Source organism: Malus sylvestris, chromosome 6 (assembly GCF_916048215.2).
Source record: "Malus sylvestris chromosome 6, drMalSylv7.2, whole genome shotgun sequence".
NCBI lineage: Eukaryota > Viridiplantae > Streptophyta > Magnoliopsida > Rosales > Rosaceae > Malus > Malus sylvestris.
The window spans coordinates 31,426,275-31,445,381 of NC_062265.1; the positions used below are offsets into that span (position 1 = coordinate 31,426,275).

Genomic DNA, 19,107 nt, shown 5'->3' on the forward strand with positions numbered 1-19,107 from the left:
TGGTTGTAACTAACATATGATAAATTATTAAGAGAGAAATTCAAACACAAGTACATAGCAATATCACACAACATTTTACACGCCAAATCTCTAATAGAGGTAGAATCCACATATATTGATGAGTTATACTCTATTAAAAAAGCGGTAAAAATATAATACAAAAAATATATTAAGCGTAACATTACGCAGTTTTAAATATTTTATATGTTATTATAATTATTTTTCACAAAGAAAAAAAGGAAATATAATAACCGGGTTGCCCAACGGAATATGAAATTATTGCGCGAACCGGATTCCACCTCAAAAGAGAGAGGTTACCGAATACTATCTTCCCATATATAAACAACCCAAAATCCTAGGGTTTTGCCTTCGCACACAATCACAGTCACACAGTATGGCAGAGAAACTCCCCGAAACTGAAGCCGCCGCCCCTGCCACCGCTGCCGCCGCTGATGACATGGACCTAGAAACTTCAGAGCCCGCTGCGGCCCAAAATCCGGACGAGGTCGAAGCTGCTGACGGGGAGGCTGAGGCGAACTCGAAGCGGGTGAGGGACGAGGAGGGGAGTGAAGAAAACGATGCAAAGAAGACGAAAGTGGAGAAGTCGCCGGAGGAAGAACGGTTTGAGAAGAAGTTTGAGGAAGGAGAGAAGTCGGGTCCGGTCAGCTTGGGTCCGAAGAGTTTTGGGTCGTCGGTGGAGATGTTCGACTACTTCTACAAGTTCCTCCATTACTGGCCTACTGATCTCAATGTCAATAAGGTACCGAAACAACTCTATGAATTTGTTTTTAATCTTTGAGCTCTGTTTTTAATATGCTGAAAGTTAAATATTGGAACTTTTTGTTAGTGGATAGCAATAGAATGTATGATTTATTTAATTTGGTGTTTTGTAATTGGATTAATTTGGTTTTGGGTTGTTTGCTTTCCTCTGTTTGGTTGATCATCAACTGCTGCGGGTTTGGTGTATTACCCACTTTTACAAATCCATTAAAATCTTTCAAATTGAATACACCCCCCTTAATCAGTAAAGTCGGAGTTGTTATGTTTGATTTATTCAATCCGATTGCTAGAAATATAGGAGGGGAAGAAAATTATGATACAAAAATCACTTTCCAACGGAAAATATTGGTTTCGAGTTGAATGTTATGTTTTGAATTTGAGCGAGTATTATCATTTATGCGTTTGAAGATCTAATTTAAGCGTGAATGTGAATTCTATTAGAATTTGGTAGGAAGCTCGAACATGATAGTTCTTTGGTCTTTGCTACATTAAGAATCTGTTCATAGCATTCTGGATTTGAGTTGAATGTTATGTTTTGAATTTGAGTGAGTATTATCATTTATGTGTTTGAAGATCTAGTTTAAGTGTGAATGTGAATTCTATTAGAATTTCGTAGGAAGCTCAAACTTGGTAGTTCTTTGGTCTTTGCTACAATAAGAATCTGTTCACAGCATTCTGGATTCGAGTTGAATGTTATGTTTTGAATTTGAGTGCGTATTATTCATTTATGCTTTTGAAGATCTAATTCAAGCGTGAATGTGATTTCTCTTAGAATTTGGTAGGAAGCTCGTTCGTGGTAGTTCTTTGGTCTTTGCTACATTAAACCTAGAATCTGTTCACATCATTCTGTATTTGAGTTCATAGAGTTGAGTTATGCTTACACAACGAGATCAGCTTTAGATTTTTCAACTAAAACGCGGTTAATTTTGTAAGATTTGTGTGAATTGGTTGTGATTGCGGCATATAGTGCTTTGATTTTGAGTTCGCTGCCCTACGTTATATCTCTTGTTATTGGATGATTTTTTTATTTTTGAAATTCATGTTATATTTGCAGTATGAATATCTGGTTTTGCTGGACTTGCTTAAGAAGGGTCATGCCGAGCCTGATAAGAAGATTGGCGGAGGGGTCAAGGCTTTCCAAGTTCGGATCCATCCCTTGTATAAAAGCAGGTGCTTCTTCCTCATTAGGGAAGATGAAGTTGTTGATGATTTTAGCTTCAGGAAGTGTGTGGACCACATACTTCCCTTGCCTGAGAACATGAAAGCAAACGCTGAAGCCAATAAAGTCTTAGGTGGCAAGGGCGGCAGGGGTGGTGGCGGTGGTGGTGGAAGAGGAGGCTGGCGTGGTCGTGGAAGGGGTAAGCCGAGAAACTGAAATGTAGTCTCTAGTTTCCCGTTGCTCGCGTTTGTGTTTAGCAAAGTTTCAAAGTAGAAAAATTATGGACCTGGTTATGATTACTTCTATTTTATTGAAGCTAAAACAGTTTGTGTCCATCCAAATTTTGATTCTTAATGACTTCTGTTGCTGTTTCTATCGTTATTTTGTGGTAAGTAACTTTTTAAAAAAAAAAAACCAAAAACCAAAAACGTGAGAAGTTAAGGGTATGAGTCGGGCGAGGTGCGAGAGGTGGTTAAGTTGAGGAATCATTGCTGGTAATACCCATTTCATTATAATGCTCGGTAAACATTCATTAGAGTATTTCAATCGAGAAATTTAAAAATCGAACTAGGCTATCACCAACTAAATGTAAATTTTTATTTACATTTACCGGCTAAGATGAGTTCTTTACCCCTTAAAAACAAGAAATATAAAACGCCCATTTCAAAACATCTTACATCTTCCTTTTTTTTTTTTTTTTCTTTCACACATTGTTCAGCTTATAACGCGAATTAATTAACCACAATATTAATCAAGTTCTCGGTACTTGTTATTTCATATTTTTGATAAATTGGAAGAGAGATTTTATTTTTGAGAAAAATTGGAAGAGAGAATTTGAACTCAAATAATAATAATTAACTGCATAACAATCACCCCATTTTTGTGGATTAATTGGCCATGGCAATAATTGGCCACCACTAAGACGCAATAACCAGAACGAAAATGGCTGCTTAATTAATCAAAATATTTCTAACTGTTGATAGAAAATTATGCCTGATCAACATTCCCTTCTATCCTAATAAATTTAATAAAATGATTAACCATTACTTTGTAAATGATTATTTGGTACGTTACATGCATCTATTTTAAAACCCAATCCACTCTCTGCAGTGTAATTAATCTGAGCCACGTTATTTTCCAGAGTTAAAAAAAATTGAACAAAAACACCGCTGATAATATAATGTATAATCTTATTTTTCCAATTAAAAGAATAGGGTAAATCAATGTAATGCCATACGATATTCATTCACAAATAAAAATATGCGGCCTCTGTTAAAATTTTATCGAAAATTTCAACCTGTATCACACGCATGAACTAATTTTTTTCTTGTGCTCATATATCCTTGAACCTCTATACAGAGAAAAGGGTGATGATCCTAAAAATAATTAGGATTTTGAAAAATTATTTTCACCTATATACAATTCGATCCAAAGGACGAACAAAAGACATGTAATAATTGCAAAAGGTGAACAAACGTGACTGGAAATGATAATCATATACATATACATAGAACGGCTATAGCAATACTACTACCCAGATTTCCAAGATTACTAATACTCCGAGCAAATAGGTAGGTAGCTTCGGAAGAAGAAATCGATGACACATGGCAAGCATGCAGACCACTTCTAAGGAGAGTTTTTTTCTGTGTGACGAAATATAGAATGGTACATCACGTGTCACTATTCAAAATAGTGGGATATATGTGTTAAAAAGTTAATAACTTAAAAAATAAAATTTTTCACCACTTATATAAAAACACGTGATATATCACCCTTATTCCAGTCACAATAAAAAATTTCTCCACTTCTAAGTCCTAAAGTAATTATATTGCAGCCAAACAAATTAAAAAGAAAAGAATGATTTCAGTTGAGTAGAGTATGGTTAATTAGCAAAATCAAGAAAGAAATTATAGGAGAGAAACTGAGAAAGGAAGAATAATCAAATTAATTAGGTGGCCTGTGGTGGTGGGAGTTGTGGCGGCGCACGTTCATGTAGGCTAATGATCATCATGAACTCCCGATAATAAATAAAAAATAATAATTATGTGTTTACGAGGAGATAATTTCCTCAATTAATACATCTTTGTAACTCTCACTGGGTAATAATTAAGCACGCACAGTGAACAATGAATGAATAACACTTCATGTATGGGATTTTCATCCATTTGATATATATACCCACTCGTCTCTTCTCCTTCTTCCTCCTCCGCCTCCTGCTGTACTCTCTCTCTCTCTCTCTCTCTCTCTCTCATCAAATGACAAGTCATTCACTGATGGGTTGGCTGGCCAAGTATGACGTCGTCAAGGATCTTGGTGAAGACCCATTTTTCTTCCCGAATCAACCTACATTTTCCACTGCACATGATTTCAGGTGTGTGTGTGTGAATATTACTGATGTTTGCAGACATCTATACATACATATATATATATATATATATATATATATATCATCTTGTTTAACTGTAGTGTTTTTTTCTTTTTTGGTTTCAAAAGCTTAGTTTTTGTCATGCAATGTTGATTTATATGTAATAATATTCTTCAATATTTCTGTTGTGGATGTTAAATTATTTGAAGGGGGTATGCTGCATTGGATTGGCAATTTGATTTGCCAATCGTACAAGATCATAGCTTTCTTGATCCTTTTCCACTCGAGAGCTGCGCGGATATTGATCCTATTTACTCCTCACTCGACATTCCACCAATCCGAACTGTATTAGAAGGTGTGTTTCAGTATTCCTGTTAGTATTTTGATTACGTTTTTGATGTACAGTTGAAGTTAATCTAACGTATAAAAAATTAAGCAGATGATGGAATTTTCTTTGCAAACGAAACGGCCTTGTTGGGAGTTAATTCTAGTAATCTCTGCGCTGGGTTAACTGAGGTTAATCACAATCATCATCAGCAATATCAACAACAACAACAGCGACCTTTGCTTCCGACATGCGAAAATGAAGAAAATGGCATAACTGACGAGAACGATTCAAGGGAAGAGAGAAATAAGGTGATTAGTAAGAGGCCACACTCTTATAAAAGACATAGATCATCAAGCTCCTCTCTCTCTTCCTCCAAAATGTTGTCAAGAGAGACCGTTTCGCAGTACTTTTACATGCCAATCACTCAGGCAGCAAAAGAACTCAACGTAGGGCTAACCCTTCTCAAAAAAAGGTGTCGGGAGTTAGGCATTCGTCGGTGGCCTCACCGGAAGCTGAACAGCCTTCAAACCCTAATCCGAAACATTCAGGTTAACCCCGTAACAATAACTAATAATTTTATGCACGTACCAACGTTTTTCATCCAATTTTTAGTGCTCATAAATAGGCGTTACATATTTGTACGTTTTCGCGTTTGAATCGAAAAAACTTAATGTGTACTGATTATATCGTTTTTATTCATGCAGGAGTTGGGAACGGAAGGAGAAGAGAGCTCAGAGAAGCTTCGGAATGCGATCGCGTTGCTGGAGAGAGAGAGGAAGCTGCTGGAGGAATTGCCTGACATGCAGCTTGAAGACAATACGAAGCGTTTGAGGCAGGCCTGCTTCAAAGCCAATTACAAGAAGAGGAAGATCATGGGGATGAATGTTATGGGACAATCGCTATCATCTTTCAGTTGCAGCAACATTCAGTATCCAACAAGCTCGATGGATGCTGACGATGAAGACGAAGAAATTAAGTCTCTCTTGTCCGACTCTTTTTCCTCAAATAACAATGCATGCAACACTCTATTTTAAATTTTAATCGGTTGGAATTGCTTTTTCTAATTTTAATTTAGTTTTCATGTGTTTTTTTTATTTTTATTTTCTCATTAGACTCCATGTTTTTTAATTTTAGTGATGTATTACGAGTGTGTAACTTCATGAGCAATGGGGCTCTGAATTTCTACTATTGTGGTTCCATTCCGGGAAGAATCTTACATAGCTTTACCTCGTAAGGTAACTCTCATAAGATGATAACAAGATATTTTTAGTGTGCTAAAAACACGGTTCGATATACCTAGTGTCATAATAGAAGTGATTGACACTTGATGTACCGAGTTGTGTTCCTGACACACTTAAAAATCTCTCGATACCAACGTGGACAAAACGAGAGTAATATACAAGAGATCTTATTCTCTTGCCATGTCAATCAAACATGACAAGTGGTTAGGCGACTAGACGAAGGATCCTCCCATTCATGATACAAACACTTACACTTGGCATTTACTTTGGCGTTCTACAATTTAAACGTGTTACCGGCTGATAGAAGTACTTTATAAAGAAAAATATGCCAAATTATTTTTGATTGACGCTTCTAATAAAAACGCTTACGAGCAAAAGTGTTTTCTAGATTTACAATTCCAAGAAACCCAAAGTCTCTTGAAAAATTTACATTAGACTTCTTTGCAAGCAAGAGCATGAGAGTGAAAAAATGACAGCGCTTCCAGTCGCAACCAAAGCTCAAACCTCGTACCAGAAACTGCTTCAAACCTCTTCATCAACCCGTTTGCTGTCCCTCATCAAATCATGCACCACAAAATCCCATCTTCTCCAAATCCACGCCCACACCCTTCGAACATCACTCGTTCTGGACCCCACCATTTCCTTCCAGTTCCTGTCCGTCGTCGTCGCTCTTTCCCCGTTGACAAGCATCACATATTCCCGCCAATTCTTCGACCAAATCGAAAAGCCGACGGCTTTTCACTACAACAAAATGATAAGAGCTTACTCCAAGAGCGACTCGCCGGCGGAGGGGTTTTATCTGTACAGAGATTTGCGGCGGCGCGGCCTCTGCGCGGACGCTATGGCGTCGTCTTTTGTTATCAAGTCCTGCATTAGAGTTTCGTCTTTGGTGGGTGGGATTCAGGTGCATGCTAGGATTTTGAGAGATGGGCATCGATCAGACAGTCTTTTGCTGACCACTTTGATGGATTTGTATTCGAATTGCAGGAAGTATGATGAAGCGTGTCAGGTGTTTGATGAAATGCCCAAGAGAGATACTGTGGCTTGGAATGTATTGATTTCTTGTTGTTTGCATAACAACCGGACAAGGGATGCTTTGGGTTTGTTTGATATTATGCAGAGTGAGATACATAGGTGTGAGCCTGATGACGTTACGTGTTTGCTTGTGCTACAAGCTTGTGCCAGCTTGAACGCGTTGGAGTTTGGCGAACGGGTTCATAAGTACATTGAGGATCACGGTTACGGTGGTGCTTCGAATTTGTGCAACTCTCTTGTATCGATGTATTCACGTTGTGGGAGTTTGGATAAGGCCTATGGGGTTTTTAAGGGAATGCGGGATAAAAACGTGGTTTCGTGGAGTGCGATGATTTCAGGGTTGGCAGTGAATGGTTATGGTAGAGAAGCTATTGAAGCGTTTGAAGAGATGCAGAAAATGGGTGTTTTACCTGATGATCAGACTTTTACCGGAGTTCTTTGTGCTTGCAGCCATTGCGGTTTGGTTGATGAAGGAATGATGTTTTTCGATCTTATGAGCAAAGAGTTTGGGGTAGTGCCAAATGTCCATCACTATGGGTGCATGGTTGATCTTTTGGGTCGTGCTGGTCAACTTGACCAGGCCTATCAGCTCATAACGTCGATGGATATCAAACCAGATCCTACAATATGGAGGACCTTACTCGGGGCTTGCAGAATTCATGGAAATGATTCCCTTGCAGAACGAGTGGTAGGCCATTTGATTGAACTCAAGGCCCAAGAGGCTGGGGATTATGTTCTATTGATGAATATTTACTCTTCAGCTGGGAACTGGGAGAAGCTAACAGAAGTGAGGAAGTTTATGAAGGAAAAAGCAATTCAAACTACACCGGGATGTAGCACGATTGAACTGAAAGGAGTAGCACACGAGTTCGTTGTGGATGATGTTTCACATCTGCGGAAGGATGAAATCTACAAAATGCTGGATGAGATTAATAGCCAGCTGAAGATTGCTGGTTATGTTGCAGATGTAACATCTGAATTGCACAACTTGGGAGCAGAAGACAAGGGGCATGCCCTCTCTCACCACAGCGAGAAATTGGCTATTGCTTTCGGTGTTCTGTCAACTCCTCCCGGCACTCCAATCAGAGTGGCCAAGAATCTTCGCATTTGCGTTGATTGCCACAATTTCGCAATGGCTCTCTCAGGGGTTTACAACAGAGAGGTAATTATCAGAGACCGCACTCGGTTTCATCATTTCCGGGAGGGACACTGCTCCTGCAATGGCTATTGGTAGGAAAATTCAAGATTTGCAGAAAAGGTGAGCAACTGGGAACAATTTTCTGCAGATGAAATGGATGGTGGTACATAGTTACAGTTAAGTAACTATTGGTGCCCTAAACTTTACACGATGAACAGAAGACGATGGTTCAGCTTCCGAAGAACAGTAGTTGCAGTCACGGCCTGCTTGCAGGCAAATCTGTTGAAATTTGCTGAATGATCATTTCCCCCCCCACATAGATTCTATGAGGGCAAGTTTTGTAAACATTCATTTTGTACGATAAGTGATCTTTTCGAACAATCTAAGTATCGAAAGTAAGAAAGCTTGTAGAACAAGAAAACAAGTATTGCAATTGAAAAGTACGAATTCATATTCTTTCGAATTTATTTGCTGCATCGGAAACTAACCCTTGCATGCACGCATGATAGAAATACATGATATTCCTAAAAACTCATGATCGACCAGCCAAGTTATTTCAAAACTGTCACTACAAGTTTCCGCAAGAGAAGGCTAATATTCTTCAATCTACAACAACAGAAGCAACTCTATATATCTTCTTCCGAAAATCGCTTCAACATAGATGGCTGAAAGGATATCGACTTCATTCTACAAAACTGAAAGTACTGATGTAATGCTAAATCCGCATAAAAATATCTGTAAAGCATTCACTGGAATGAGGTAATAATAGAAGCTTCCGATAATAGCGGCCTAAGCAGTCGCGGTCTGCTTGTTGGCAAAAGCAATACCCTTTTCAATGCTGGCTTTCAGTTCCGGCTTGAGTGCTTCCAAAGCCTTTTGCTCATACTCTGTCAAACCTTGGAGGTCAGATGGTATGAAAGCTTCAATTCCGTTCCTTCCAAGCTTAACCCTTGATGCAAAGAATGGAAGCTCGGTCAGATCAGATGCTACATAAGAGCACTCATAGACATCCCCATCTCCGTCCAGTGCACGCAGAGATGACTCAACAAATCTAGCCGCTGCATATGCCATTGACAAAGTCGCGGACCCAGCACCTGCCTTTGCCTCCACAACCTCAGTTCCAGCATTTTGGATCCTAACAGTTAGTTGTTCAACTTCTTCGTCAGTGAGGCTGACTGAGGGTTTTGTCTTGGATAGCAGGGGCAGAATAGTTATCCCAGCATGTCCTCCAACAACCGGGACATCAACATCAATCAGTTTCAGATTCTTCTTCTGAGCAACAAATGTGTTCGCCCTCACAACATCCAAGGTAGAAACACCAAAGAGCTTTTTAGGGTTATAAACACCCTTCTGCTTCAGAACTTCGGCAGCAATTGGCACCGTGGAGTTCACCGGATTACTGATAATGTGGATGAATGCATCAGGACAGTTATCAGCCACAGCCTCGATCAAGTTCCTCACAATGCCGGCATTGATGTTGAAGAGGTCATCACGGGTCATACCAGGCTTTCTTGGAACTCCAGCGGGAATGACCACCACATCCACACCTTTCAAGGAACTGGGCAACTCAGCAGCTCCAGTGAAATCGAGAACTTCGGAGGGAGTGTTGCAGTGACTCAAGTCAGCAGCGACACCCTTGACATTAGCAATATCGTAAAGATGCAGGGAGGAGACCAAAGGCGACATCTTGATCAGAAGAGCCAGTGGCTGACCAATCCCACCGGCAGCTCCAAGAACAGCTACTTTATAAGAGGCCTGGGGCTGGAACTGAGACTGAACCACCTGGGCATCCTTGTGGGCTTTTCGAGCGAAAGAAGCTCGAAGAGCCTTGGCAGTTTCCTTGCCCGAGAACGAGGTCTCGGTTTCACAATTGAAAGATGTGGTTGCCTTGAGCCCATTGAAAGAGCTCTTGAGAAGGTTTTGGGAGTTGAACCTCAAAGCACAAGGCTTTGTCTGTTGAAACGACGCCGCCTTGTGGCCGAGGGAACAATTGGTTCCGATGGAAAAGGTAGCTGCTGATGTTGCTGCCATCTCTCACGCTCTGCAGCACACAAATTCAATCGAATTCATAAACACAAAAAATCAAACATTTTTACACGATTAAATATCAATTGAACTGCAACCCAATTGACCAAATGAAAAAATAAATTCTTGGTGTCTACAGGAATCAAAAAGGTAAGATTTCAATCCATTTTTCAGATTTCAGAAGCAAAAAAAATGAAGAACTACACAGCTGGGAATATTCGAAAAAAAACCCAAATTAAACCCCATGAGATCTGAAACTATTGCTCATAGATCCGTGAATGTACGAACCAAAGCAATAAAACCCAAATTAAATCTTCAGAAATTGATTGAAAAGTCCTAACCTTGAGGAGGAAGACGAAGGCCAACAACCAGAGAGCTACGGAGACGCGAATGGGGAAAGGAGGGATTTATAAGAGGAGTGAGAAAGTGGTGGGTTTTTGGACCTTTTGGGGTTTTGCCCTTTGAGATCGTGAGAAGCTCCGCCAAAGGACCTCGGATGAATCCACACCGTTGTCTTCAATTTTTAATGTGTGGGGGACCCTATGCACACGGAATCTACCAATTTTGTTCGCTTCATCGCGCCTCTGATCCCTTCCAACGGCTGAGATTAATCTAGAATAAAATAAGAAGTAGATGCTTGACAAGAAACTTGAAATAAAGAATTAAAGTTTATGGGGTTGTTGTGTACAGACATTTACCGGATCCAATAAAACTGAGCCTGCTGAGCAGGAGATTCAGACAGTTTAAATTTGATTAAACAGCTACAAACAAGGTCCTCTAAAAATTATAATAATTGTAACCGTTGGATTATATTTCAACTGCCTAGATCGCCTGCTCAGCAGGCTTCAGTATATATAGATCCAGAGGGGAGGATCTGGTTCCACATTTACCTACCTCCCATCTACAAATACCACACATCTTCAGACACATCATACTAGTACAACTAAAAAAATTAAAAAGTTATGAAAATTAGCTGTTTGAAAGAGGAAGGATCACTCATACTGAAAAATGAGATTGTGACGGTAACTCCAATCAATAAAGGGAACTTTAACGAAAAGCACCCGGTACTGTTCACTTTAACGAAAAACCATATTTTTACACTAAAAAGTCAATCATGGTACTATTCACTTTACCCTTTATTTTGTCCTTATCATTAAAACTCAAAGTTTTCAAGCCATTTTCATTAGTTTTCCTATCAATAAAAGGTATGAAAATCAAGTCGGGACTTTTGGTTTATTATTAGGAATTTTGGGTTTTTAGTGAATAACAGGTAGTTTTGAATTTTGAGATTTGTTTGAAATATTCAATAATTTAGTTTATAATAATGAAGTTAATTTTTTATTTGTTCTCTTTTCCCGAATTGAAATGGACATGATAGAGAAATTGACAAATTTGATAGTTGATGCCAAATTAGCCCATATTAAAAATTAGGAGATGGGTTCATAACTAAATTAAAAGTTCAAAAGATAAATCATAATAAGGCTTAGTTCATGCCTTTTCTAATTTATTCACAATTTCACAGACAACAAAACCTTTAACACTGATATTATATCACAATTACAAACCCTCGTAACAAATATGGAATTCCAAAGAGATTGTACCTCATTACGCAAGAAAAAGAATACAACAACAACAACAACAAAGCCTTTTCACATAAAGTGGGGTCGGCTATATGAATCCTAGAACGTCATTGCGCTCGGTTCTGTGTCATGTCTTCCGTTAGATTCAAGTTGTCTTTTCTTAGAGTCTCTTCCAACGCAAGAAAAAGAATACAAAAACAAAAAAATTTACACCACCAAGAAGCCTTCCTCCTTTCATACATTAATCTTTTCCATCTCCCTCCTAAGTGCATTAGCCCTAACCAAGCTCCCAATGGTATTCACAGCCAACTTCAAATCCTCCCACGGATTCCCCGGCACCACCCTCTTGTACAAGTAGCTATCGAACGTCATCTTCTGCACGTACTCATCCGCACACATCTCCACAAACGCTTCCCTCGCGGGGTTTGACCTATAGAACACCTTCTGCAACACATCCAGCACCTTGTAAGTAGGCCAGTAAGTCTTGTCCCACTTCTCCAAGTACGTCCTCAAGTCCGCCTCGTTCACCATCCTCTTCCCATTCTCCGAGCCCTCAACTATTGCCTCGGCGCACATCCTGCCACTCTTTGCTGCAAAGTAGATGCCTTCGCCCGAGCATTTAGTTACATAACCGGCTGCATCACCAACGAGTGCTACTCTGCCTGCCAACCTTCGTGGCCGGGGGTGTTCTGGAATTGGATGTGCCTCCACTCGGAGAATTTTGCCGCCTAGAATCTTGTCCTTGGCTCTGTTTCTTGTTGCTAGTTGGAACTTCTTGATGTCTCCTTTGTGAGTCACAGTGCCGGTACCAACTGCTACATGGTCACATTTCGGGAACACCCACCCGTAAAAGTCTGGCGAGACGTCATCGCCAACATACATCTCGGCGAGGTTCTCATAGTACACCATCTTGTCATCAGGGATTTTGATTCTCTCCTGTAAAAGGCAGAAACCAAGAATTTAATTAATAATAACGAATCAAACATTTGAACCAAATGAACATTCAAGTGTTACACCAGAAAGTATTGGCTAAGATCAAACTTTCAGTAAAGCAAACTTCTTAAACTTTGAATTTGTTAATCATTCGGCAACTTAGATTAGGTGGTCATTAAAAACACAAAGCACACAACTTGACTGCAATTAAACTAAAAGTTACTTTCTTTCCCTAAGTTTATAATTAAGTAGCAATTTTCAACACAGACGTGAGTTAGGCCAGTTTGTCGGTCGTGGTCACCTTGCACCCAGGATTTGAGATTAGACATGTTTGAATATCGCAATTTCCCACAACAACAAAGTCATATTTCAATAAATGAAGTCGGCTTTATGAATCTTAGAACGAAATTTCACCATTTCTTTCGTTAGCTCAAGAAAGAAAACAAAATGTCTACACATGCAAAGCTCAAAAAACAAATTAAAAACAAGGCAAGTTCATAATTAATTACCTGGAAGGCAATGGCATACTCATAATCACCAGCATCAATGTTCTTAGCCACTCTGGAATTCGCCCCATCAGCTCCAATCACCGCATCAACCTCCATCGTCTTCTTCACGCCTATGCCGCCGGCCTTCCCGTCGTACTCCGTGTAATGCAGAACGTACGGCGCCTCCCCATCTCCCGGCTTATCCATCTTCAGAAACAACCCATTTATCACCGTCGCGCCGTTCTCACTCGCCCTGTTCCTGAGGTACTGGTCCAGCACCTCCCGCCTCACCATCCCAATGTATTCGTGCGGCTTCAGGGTCTGCCCGATGTCCACTGCCACGTTCGACGGCGATATCATCTTCATCTTGGTGACGCGGCGGTCGATGATGTCCAGTGGGAGGTTGAACTCGCCCACCATGCAGAGCGGGATGGCGCCGCCGCAGGGCTTGCAGTTGTCCATTTTCCGCTCGATGAGGAACGTCTCGACGCCGCCCTTGGCGAGAGTTTCTGCGGCAGCTCCCCCTGCGGGTCCGCCACCTATGACGGCGACGCGGAGGTTTCGGCCAGTGACTTTTGGGCTGGTTTTGGCGGCTTTGACTTGGAGGGTCCGGTGGTTTGAGGGGTTTGGAGAAATGGGTTTTGCTTGGATTGTAAAATGGGTTTTCTCCGCGGCAGTTTGGCGGAGGCCGATGAAGGATTTGAGGGCTATGGAGGCCATTTTTTCGGTCGGAGCAGCTGAAGCAGAGGAGAAGAAGGAGGAGGAGGAGGAGGAGAGTGTGAGAGTGGCAAGAGTGAATTATTTTCTTATTTTTATGTTTTGGTGGATATGGTTTGGGATACGAGTGGGAAGGTTGGCCGTTGGATTGGGGGAATGGAGGGCTGAAATGATTTGTGGATAATGAGTTGGATTTTTTTGGATTTTTATTGATTAGGAAGGGAGGGGTTTGGTTTGATGTTTGTTGGGCCTGGCTTCTCTGCCTTCAAGTTTTCATACACTTTCATCATTTTCTATTTATGCGGTTACAGTTAAGTTACGTCAATATTTTATATCATTATTACTTTTTATCTTATTATTTATATAAAAAAATTAATATAAAAAATTAATGTAACTTAACCGCACATAATAAGAAAGGATGAAAGTGCGTAAGAATTGGGAGGACAAAGAAGCCGGCTCCTGTTTGTTATGGGCTTGGAAATGGGAGGGGATGACAACATTGCCACGTTGTACTTTTGTACTGGATTTGTCTGGTTCTGTAGACTCTGGTATCATTTACATGCAACCAGCGGTTGTTTGCCACGTCAGTGAGTTTATCTCTTTGTGCGGAGAAATTTTTAATTGTGACAAGAGTACACCACGTGTTTTAATAGGAGTGGTGAGAAATTTTATTTTTTAAGTTATTAACTTTTTAGCACACATATCCCACAATTTGTATAGTAACACGTGGTATACCACCTCGTGTATCGGTCATACTGAAAAATCTCTCATTTGTGTGGGGTTAAGATCCTCTCCGAATCTTAACTGTCTGGATTTTGCAGGTCAACCAGTTATGATAGTCCAATAAATTATCGTGCAGCTAAGAATAACCAAGAAGCAGAAGTCCTCGGTCGTGGAAACCTCAAGGCCACACTGCAAAATGGGGTCGACGACGTCTCTCAGAGTTCGTCTCAAATAAGTTATCTCGTCATATGTTTTCAACTTGTCAAAGTGGAGTTGGCAAATATCTTCTTTAATTGTTCCTCTAAAGGCTAAAGCTTCCAAGTAGGATCATAATAATAATTAGACATGCCATTATGTTTATTAACCAATATATATGAAATGCCAATATTAGGGCTGGGCACAGGCCGGATTGGGCCCAAATTTGGAGGGATCGGATCGAACACGTATGAAAATGCAACGGGACGGGTTAGGGCAAGTAATGGGATTTCAAATTTTGGAGCCGGACCTAACCCGACCTATTTCAAATGGGCCAATTCGGGCCGGTTCCACAGGTTCAATCTTCGTTTTCTCTGATCTGGAGCTTCGCAATCTTCATCTTCTCCGATTTGGAGCTTCTCAATCTTCATCTTCTTAGATGGTGAGGTGATTTCATGAGTTATGACTCATTCGGTGGGCCTGGTGGCAGTTGTGATGTCGACGCAGTTGACGGGTGGGAAGGAGAAGATAACGAGAACGGAGAAAGAAAGTTGGGTAATCTGGGAGTGGGGGATCTGTACAATCACATAAATCCTATTAGAAAATCAAGCAATTCCTACATCAAGTCAAAATCAAGCAAATCCTACATTAAACATACCCCTAAACCAAAACCCATATCAGAAAATTCCCCCAAAACTCCACAAAAAACCAAACAACCAACAAAATCCCAAAACCTTTAGGAAACCTAAATCAAAACCAATCCGGGTTTCTTAAAATTTGGAAGCAAGATTGCAGCAAGGGGCTCATCGACCTCAAATTCTTAACGTCGATGAACTCGTCCTAATGGTGGGTTGGAGGGACCTTGATCGACGCTAGAGATGGTGGTTAAGTGGTGGGTAGGATAGACCTTAATCGACAGAGACGGGGACAAAGTGCAAGTTCAGGAGAAAGAGATTGTGAGGGAAAAGTTGAGAGGTCTGAAAAGTCTGGAGAATTCTACATAACCTAAGAAATAAACGGTGGAAATTTAATCTCCCTATAATGAACGATGGAAACGGTTAGGGCCGAGGGCCCATTTTCTCTGAAATTTGTACCCGCCCCAACCCGTTTTGAATTTGCAATATATGTATCCACCCCGTACCCGTCCCGACCCGCGGGTCCAAGACCTGTTTGCCTAGCCCTAGCCAACATCATTAATTCAATACTTAATCAAAAATTAATTGTAAAAGCTAAGTTTTTTTTTATTTTTTATAATAATTTTTGTTGTTGTAGTGGTTGTCTTGAGTAAAAAGGAAAATCAAAGGTAAACCCATTTGGGAAATGTTTCACTTTGGGTGGGTTACTTGCACAAAGTATTGTCAATTAAAAGAGGGTAGGATGGACCTCGATCGACGCTGGAGATGGTGGTCAAGTGGTGGGTAGGATGGACCTCAATTGACAGAGACGGGGACAAAGTGTAAGTTCAGGAGAAAGAGATTGTGAGGGAAAAGTTGAGAGGTCTGAAAAGTCTGGAGAATTCTACATAACCTAAGAAATAAACGGTGGAAATTTAATCTCCCTATAATGAACGATGGAAACGATTAGGGCCGAGGGCCCATTTTCTCTGAAATTTGTACCAGCCCCAACTCGTTTTGAATTTGCAATATATGTACCCACCCCGTACCCGTCCTGACCCGCAGGTCCAAGACCTGTTTGCCCAGCCCTAGCCAACATCATTAATTCAATACTTAATCAAAAATTAATTGTAAAAGCTAAGTTTTTTTTTTTATTTTTTTTTATAATAATTTTTGTTGTTGTAGTGGTTGTCTTGAGTAAAAAGGAAAATCAAAGGTAAACCCATTTGGTAAATGTTTCACTTTGGGTGGGTTACGTGCACAAAGTATTGTCAATTAAAAGAGGGAATTAGGGGAGAAAATAAGGAATTGAAGTTGTGAGCCTCCTGAATTTCTTTTCTTTGAAGAAACTTAGAAAATGAGAATATACGGTTTGCCAACATGTTGAAAGAGAAGGCCACATTGGTAGGTAGGTGAAACCATACTTCCTTTTTCACAAATGAAAAATCATCTTGACTTGCTACTTAGTATTACGGTTTAGTGGTATTCATCTTCACTTGTAAGTGAGAGGTCTTAGGTTCGATTCTCGCCAAATGCGAATTTGAATCACATTATTGCTAGCATATTGTAAGGGTTAGTAGCCCACTTCCCCCCATTAATGTATATAGTATCATTTGTTAAAAAAAATAAAATTATCATGAATCATATATTTTCTTGAATTGTTTGGATTCAACACTAAGGTTCAAGGCTTGTAGAAAGGGTAGCAATTTTCACACTCTCGTGTTTTCTTCTGCACTTCTCTCATTCTTTCTACAATACTTCTCTTTTGATTTACTCAATACAAAGATTGAAAATAATAATAATAATAAACAGACAAAAAGAGAGTGCGAAAATTACTTTCGTAATTGGGAATTTTGGGGCACGTACCGTTGTAAACTTGTAACAAAAGACAATCATGGTTAGTTGCATTTAGGTACGTCCGAGTAACATTTGGTTTCTCCGACAAGCTAGCGAAGCTACCCTCTCTGTTTTTCCCCAAATCCATCACACAGTTTCTAGTCCTTCCCCAAATTTCACACGAAATCTAATCCCAAATAACGCCTCCTACTTATAAATTCTCCCTCATTGTGTTTAATCCAAAACCCAAGTCTTCCATTTTACATTGGAAGGCCTGAAAATATCTGCATTTTCTCGAGTTTTTCAGCCATGAAGTTCACAGCTCTAGCAGCAATGATGGCGGCCGTGACTGTCTTAGGCCTCCTCATTGATGGCCACGACTGCAAAATCGTGCAGTTTATATTCGGGGACTCCCTCTCCGACGTTGGAAACAACAAGCGCTTGAGCAGGAGTCTCGCCCAAGCAAGCCTGCCTTGGTATGGCATTGATATGGGCAATGGACTGCCCAATGGCAGGTTCACTAATGGCCGTACAGTTGCTGATATAATAGGTAACATATGTTGCAACAGTTTTAACTCTGTGCAGGACGTCTTGTCTTTCTTAAACATATAGTTTTTCGTCGAGTTTATTTTTATGCTGAACTTGTTTGTTTATTTAGGTGATAACATGGGGCTCCCAAGGCCGCCGGCGGTTCTTGATCCGTCATTGACCGAAGACATGATACTTGAAAAAGGAGTAAACTATGCCTCTGGAGGTGGAGGGATTTTGAATGAAACCGGCGGCTACTTTGTAAGTTGCAACCTTAAATGTAACAAAACCACATGAAGATTGAGCTTTTAATTAAGATTGTGCGTGATTTGATCAGTATTGTGTTTGCAGATTCAGAAGCTCTCGCTCTACAGGCAGATCGATCTGTTTCAAGGGACACAAACACTGATCAAAAGCAAAATTGGCGCAAACGCAGCCGAGAAATTCTTCCAAGACGCTCGTTATGTGGTCGCTTTAGGAAGCAACGACTTCATTAACAACTACTTGATGCCTCTTTACAGAGATTCGTGGAGTTACAACGATCAAACTTTCATCGAATACCTAATGGGAACTCTAGAAAGACAACTTAAGGTTAGAATATCAGTTATTTTTATTTATTTTTTTATCAATTTCTGCCAGTCAATCGTACGTAGTTTCCTGACTAGGGTTTTACGTGCTTTCGAGCAGCTGTTGCACAGCCTAGGGGCGAGGCAGCTGATAGTGTTTGGGCTAGGACCAATGGGTTGTATTCCGCTCCAAAGGGTGCTAAGTACCTCTAACGGTTGCCAAGAGAAGTCAAACAAACTAGCTCTCAGCTTCAACAAAGCTGGAAGCAAGCTAATGGAAGACTTGTCCAGCAAGCTTCCTAACGCAACCTATCGATTTGGTGATGCTTATGATGTCGTCAACGATGTGATCACCAATCCAATCCAATACGGTATGTTAAGACAGAACAGAGAACATGTAACATATCTCCTCGTTTCTCTACTGACCTTTTCTGTATTCGAATTCCGACCATGGCAGGATTCACCAATGCGGATTCACCGTGCTGCTCATTTGGAATAATTCGACCGGCTTTGACTTGTGTCCCTGCATCAGTACTGTGCAGTGACAGAAGCAAATACTTCTTTTGGGATGAGTACCATCCATCAGACAGTGCAAACGAGCTTATTGCCAAGGAACTCATAAAGAAATTCGGTTTGTCGCGCGTTGATGAAACGGATGGCCCTTCTCCTGCACCTGCTTTTGCTCCATCACCAGAGGGATAAATGCTAGTACAATCAAACCAGCAGTGTCTGCTGCTCAAATTGTTTTCCTAAACAGCAACTTCTTAGTGATCATTACAGCTTTTCATATACAACTATTGTTTGGTTTAATAAGCTCGAATATATATGTTTCGATCATTCGTGATTTTGCGTATGA

General features: G+C 40.4%; 6 protein-coding genes across 6 annotated transcripts; 4 read left to right on the top strand and 2 right to left on the bottom strand.

Annotated features, from left to right (window-relative positions):
• The first annotated feature begins 282 nt into the window (after positions 1-282).
• Positions 283-2,312, top strand: LOC126627430 (protein EMBRYO DEFECTIVE 514-like). The gene is made up of 2 exons (XM_050296962.1): positions 283-760; positions 1,835-2,312. The coding sequence occupies exons 1-2, from the start codon at positions 395-397 to the stop codon at positions 2,153-2,155; spliced, it is 687 nt and encodes a 228-aa protein (XP_050152919.1). The 5' UTR covers positions 283-394; the 3' UTR covers positions 2,156-2,312.
• A 1,900-nt stretch (positions 2,313-4,212) lies between these two features.
• LOC126625618 (protein RKD2-like) lies at positions 4,213-5,666 on the top strand. Its single transcript, XM_050294662.1, has 4 exons — positions 4,213-4,310; positions 4,514-4,659; positions 4,744-5,180; positions 5,337-5,666. The coding sequence occupies exons 1-4, from the start codon at positions 4,213-4,215 to the stop codon at positions 5,664-5,666; spliced, it is 1,011 nt and encodes a 336-aa protein (XP_050150619.1).
• Positions 5,667-6,158: 492 nt separating this feature from the next.
• LOC126625842 (pentatricopeptide repeat-containing protein At3g47530) lies at positions 6,159-8,509 on the top strand. The gene has a single exon (XM_050294945.1). It carries the CDS (start codon positions 6,343-6,345, stop codon positions 8,140-8,142), a length of 1,800 nt encoding a protein of 599 aa, XP_050150902.1. The 5' UTR covers positions 6,159-6,342; the 3' UTR covers positions 8,143-8,509.
• Positions 8,474-10,572, bottom strand: LOC126625844 (malate dehydrogenase, chloroplastic). Its single transcript, XM_050294947.1, has 2 exons — positions 10,413-10,572; positions 8,474-10,087 (listed from the first exon to the last, which is right to left on the bottom strand). Exon 2 carries the CDS (start codon positions 10,075-10,077, stop codon positions 8,836-8,838), a length of 1,242 nt encoding a protein of 413 aa, XP_050150904.1. The 5' UTR covers positions 10,078-10,087; positions 10,413-10,572; the 3' UTR covers positions 8,474-8,835.
• A 966-nt stretch (positions 10,573-11,538) lies between these two features.
• On the bottom strand, positions 11,539-13,884 carry LOC126625843 (geranylgeranyl diphosphate reductase, chloroplastic-like). Its single transcript, XM_050294946.1, has 2 exons — positions 13,094-13,884; positions 11,539-12,587 (listed from the first exon to the last, which is right to left on the bottom strand). The coding sequence occupies exons 1-2, from the start codon at positions 13,790-13,792 to the stop codon at positions 11,886-11,888; spliced, it is 1,401 nt and encodes a 466-aa protein (XP_050150903.1). The 5' UTR covers positions 13,793-13,884; the 3' UTR covers positions 11,539-11,885.
• Positions 13,885-17,393: 3,509 nt separating this feature from the next.
• On the top strand, positions 17,394-19,088 carry LOC126627330 (GDSL esterase/lipase At1g74460-like). The gene is made up of 5 exons (XM_050296785.1): positions 17,394-17,707; positions 17,816-17,946; positions 18,037-18,276; positions 18,373-18,622; positions 18,709-19,088. Exons 1-5 carry the CDS (start codon positions 17,467-17,469, stop codon positions 18,951-18,953), a joined length of 1,107 nt encoding a protein of 368 aa, XP_050152742.1. The 5' UTR covers positions 17,394-17,466; the 3' UTR covers positions 18,954-19,088.
• The last annotated feature ends 19 nt before the right edge of the window (positions 19,089-19,107 follow it).

Coding starts and splice junctions, on each gene's coding strand:
- LOC126625844 (XM_050294947.1), bottom strand. CDS start 10,077: ATGGCAGCAACATCAGCAGCTACCTTTTCCATCGGAACCAATTGTTCC.
- LOC126627430 (XM_050296962.1), top strand. CDS start 395: ATGGCAGAGAAACTCCCCGAAACTGAAGCCGCCGCCCCTGCCACCGCT. Junction 761..1,834: donor CTGATCTCAATGTCAATAAG/GTACCGAAACAA, acceptor TTATATTTGCAG/TATGAATATCTGGTTTTGCT.
- LOC126627330 (XM_050296785.1), top strand. CDS start 17,467: ATGAAGTTCACAGCTCTAGCAGCAATGATGGCGGCCGTGACTGTCTTA. Junction 17,947..18,036: donor ATGAAACCGGCGGCTACTTT/GTAAGTTGCAAC, acceptor TTGTGTTTGCAG/ATTCAGAAGCTCTCGCTCTA. Junction 18,277..18,372: donor CTCTAGAAAGACAACTTAAG/GTTAGAATATCA, acceptor GCTTTCGAGCAG/CTGTTGCACAGCCTAGGGGC.
- LOC126625842 (XM_050294945.1), top strand. CDS start 6,343: ATGACAGCGCTTCCAGTCGCAACCAAAGCTCAAACCTCGTACCAGAAA.
- LOC126625618 (XM_050294662.1), top strand. CDS start 4,213: ATGGGTTGGCTGGCCAAGTATGACGTCGTCAAGGATCTTGGTGAAGAC. Junction 4,311..4,513: donor TCCACTGCACATGATTTCAG/GTGTGTGTGTGT, acceptor AATTATTTGAAG/GGGGTATGCTGCATTGGATT. Junction 4,660..4,743: donor AATCCGAACTGTATTAGAAG/GTGTGTTTCAGT, acceptor AAAATTAAGCAG/ATGATGGAATTTTCTTTGCA.
- LOC126625843 (XM_050294946.1), bottom strand. CDS start 13,792: ATGGCCTCCATAGCCCTCAAATCCTTCATCGGCCTCCGCCAAACTGCC. Junction 12,588..13,093: donor AGTATGCCATTGCCTTCCAG/GTAATTAATTAT, acceptor TGCCTTTTACAG/GAGAGAATCAAAATCCCTGA.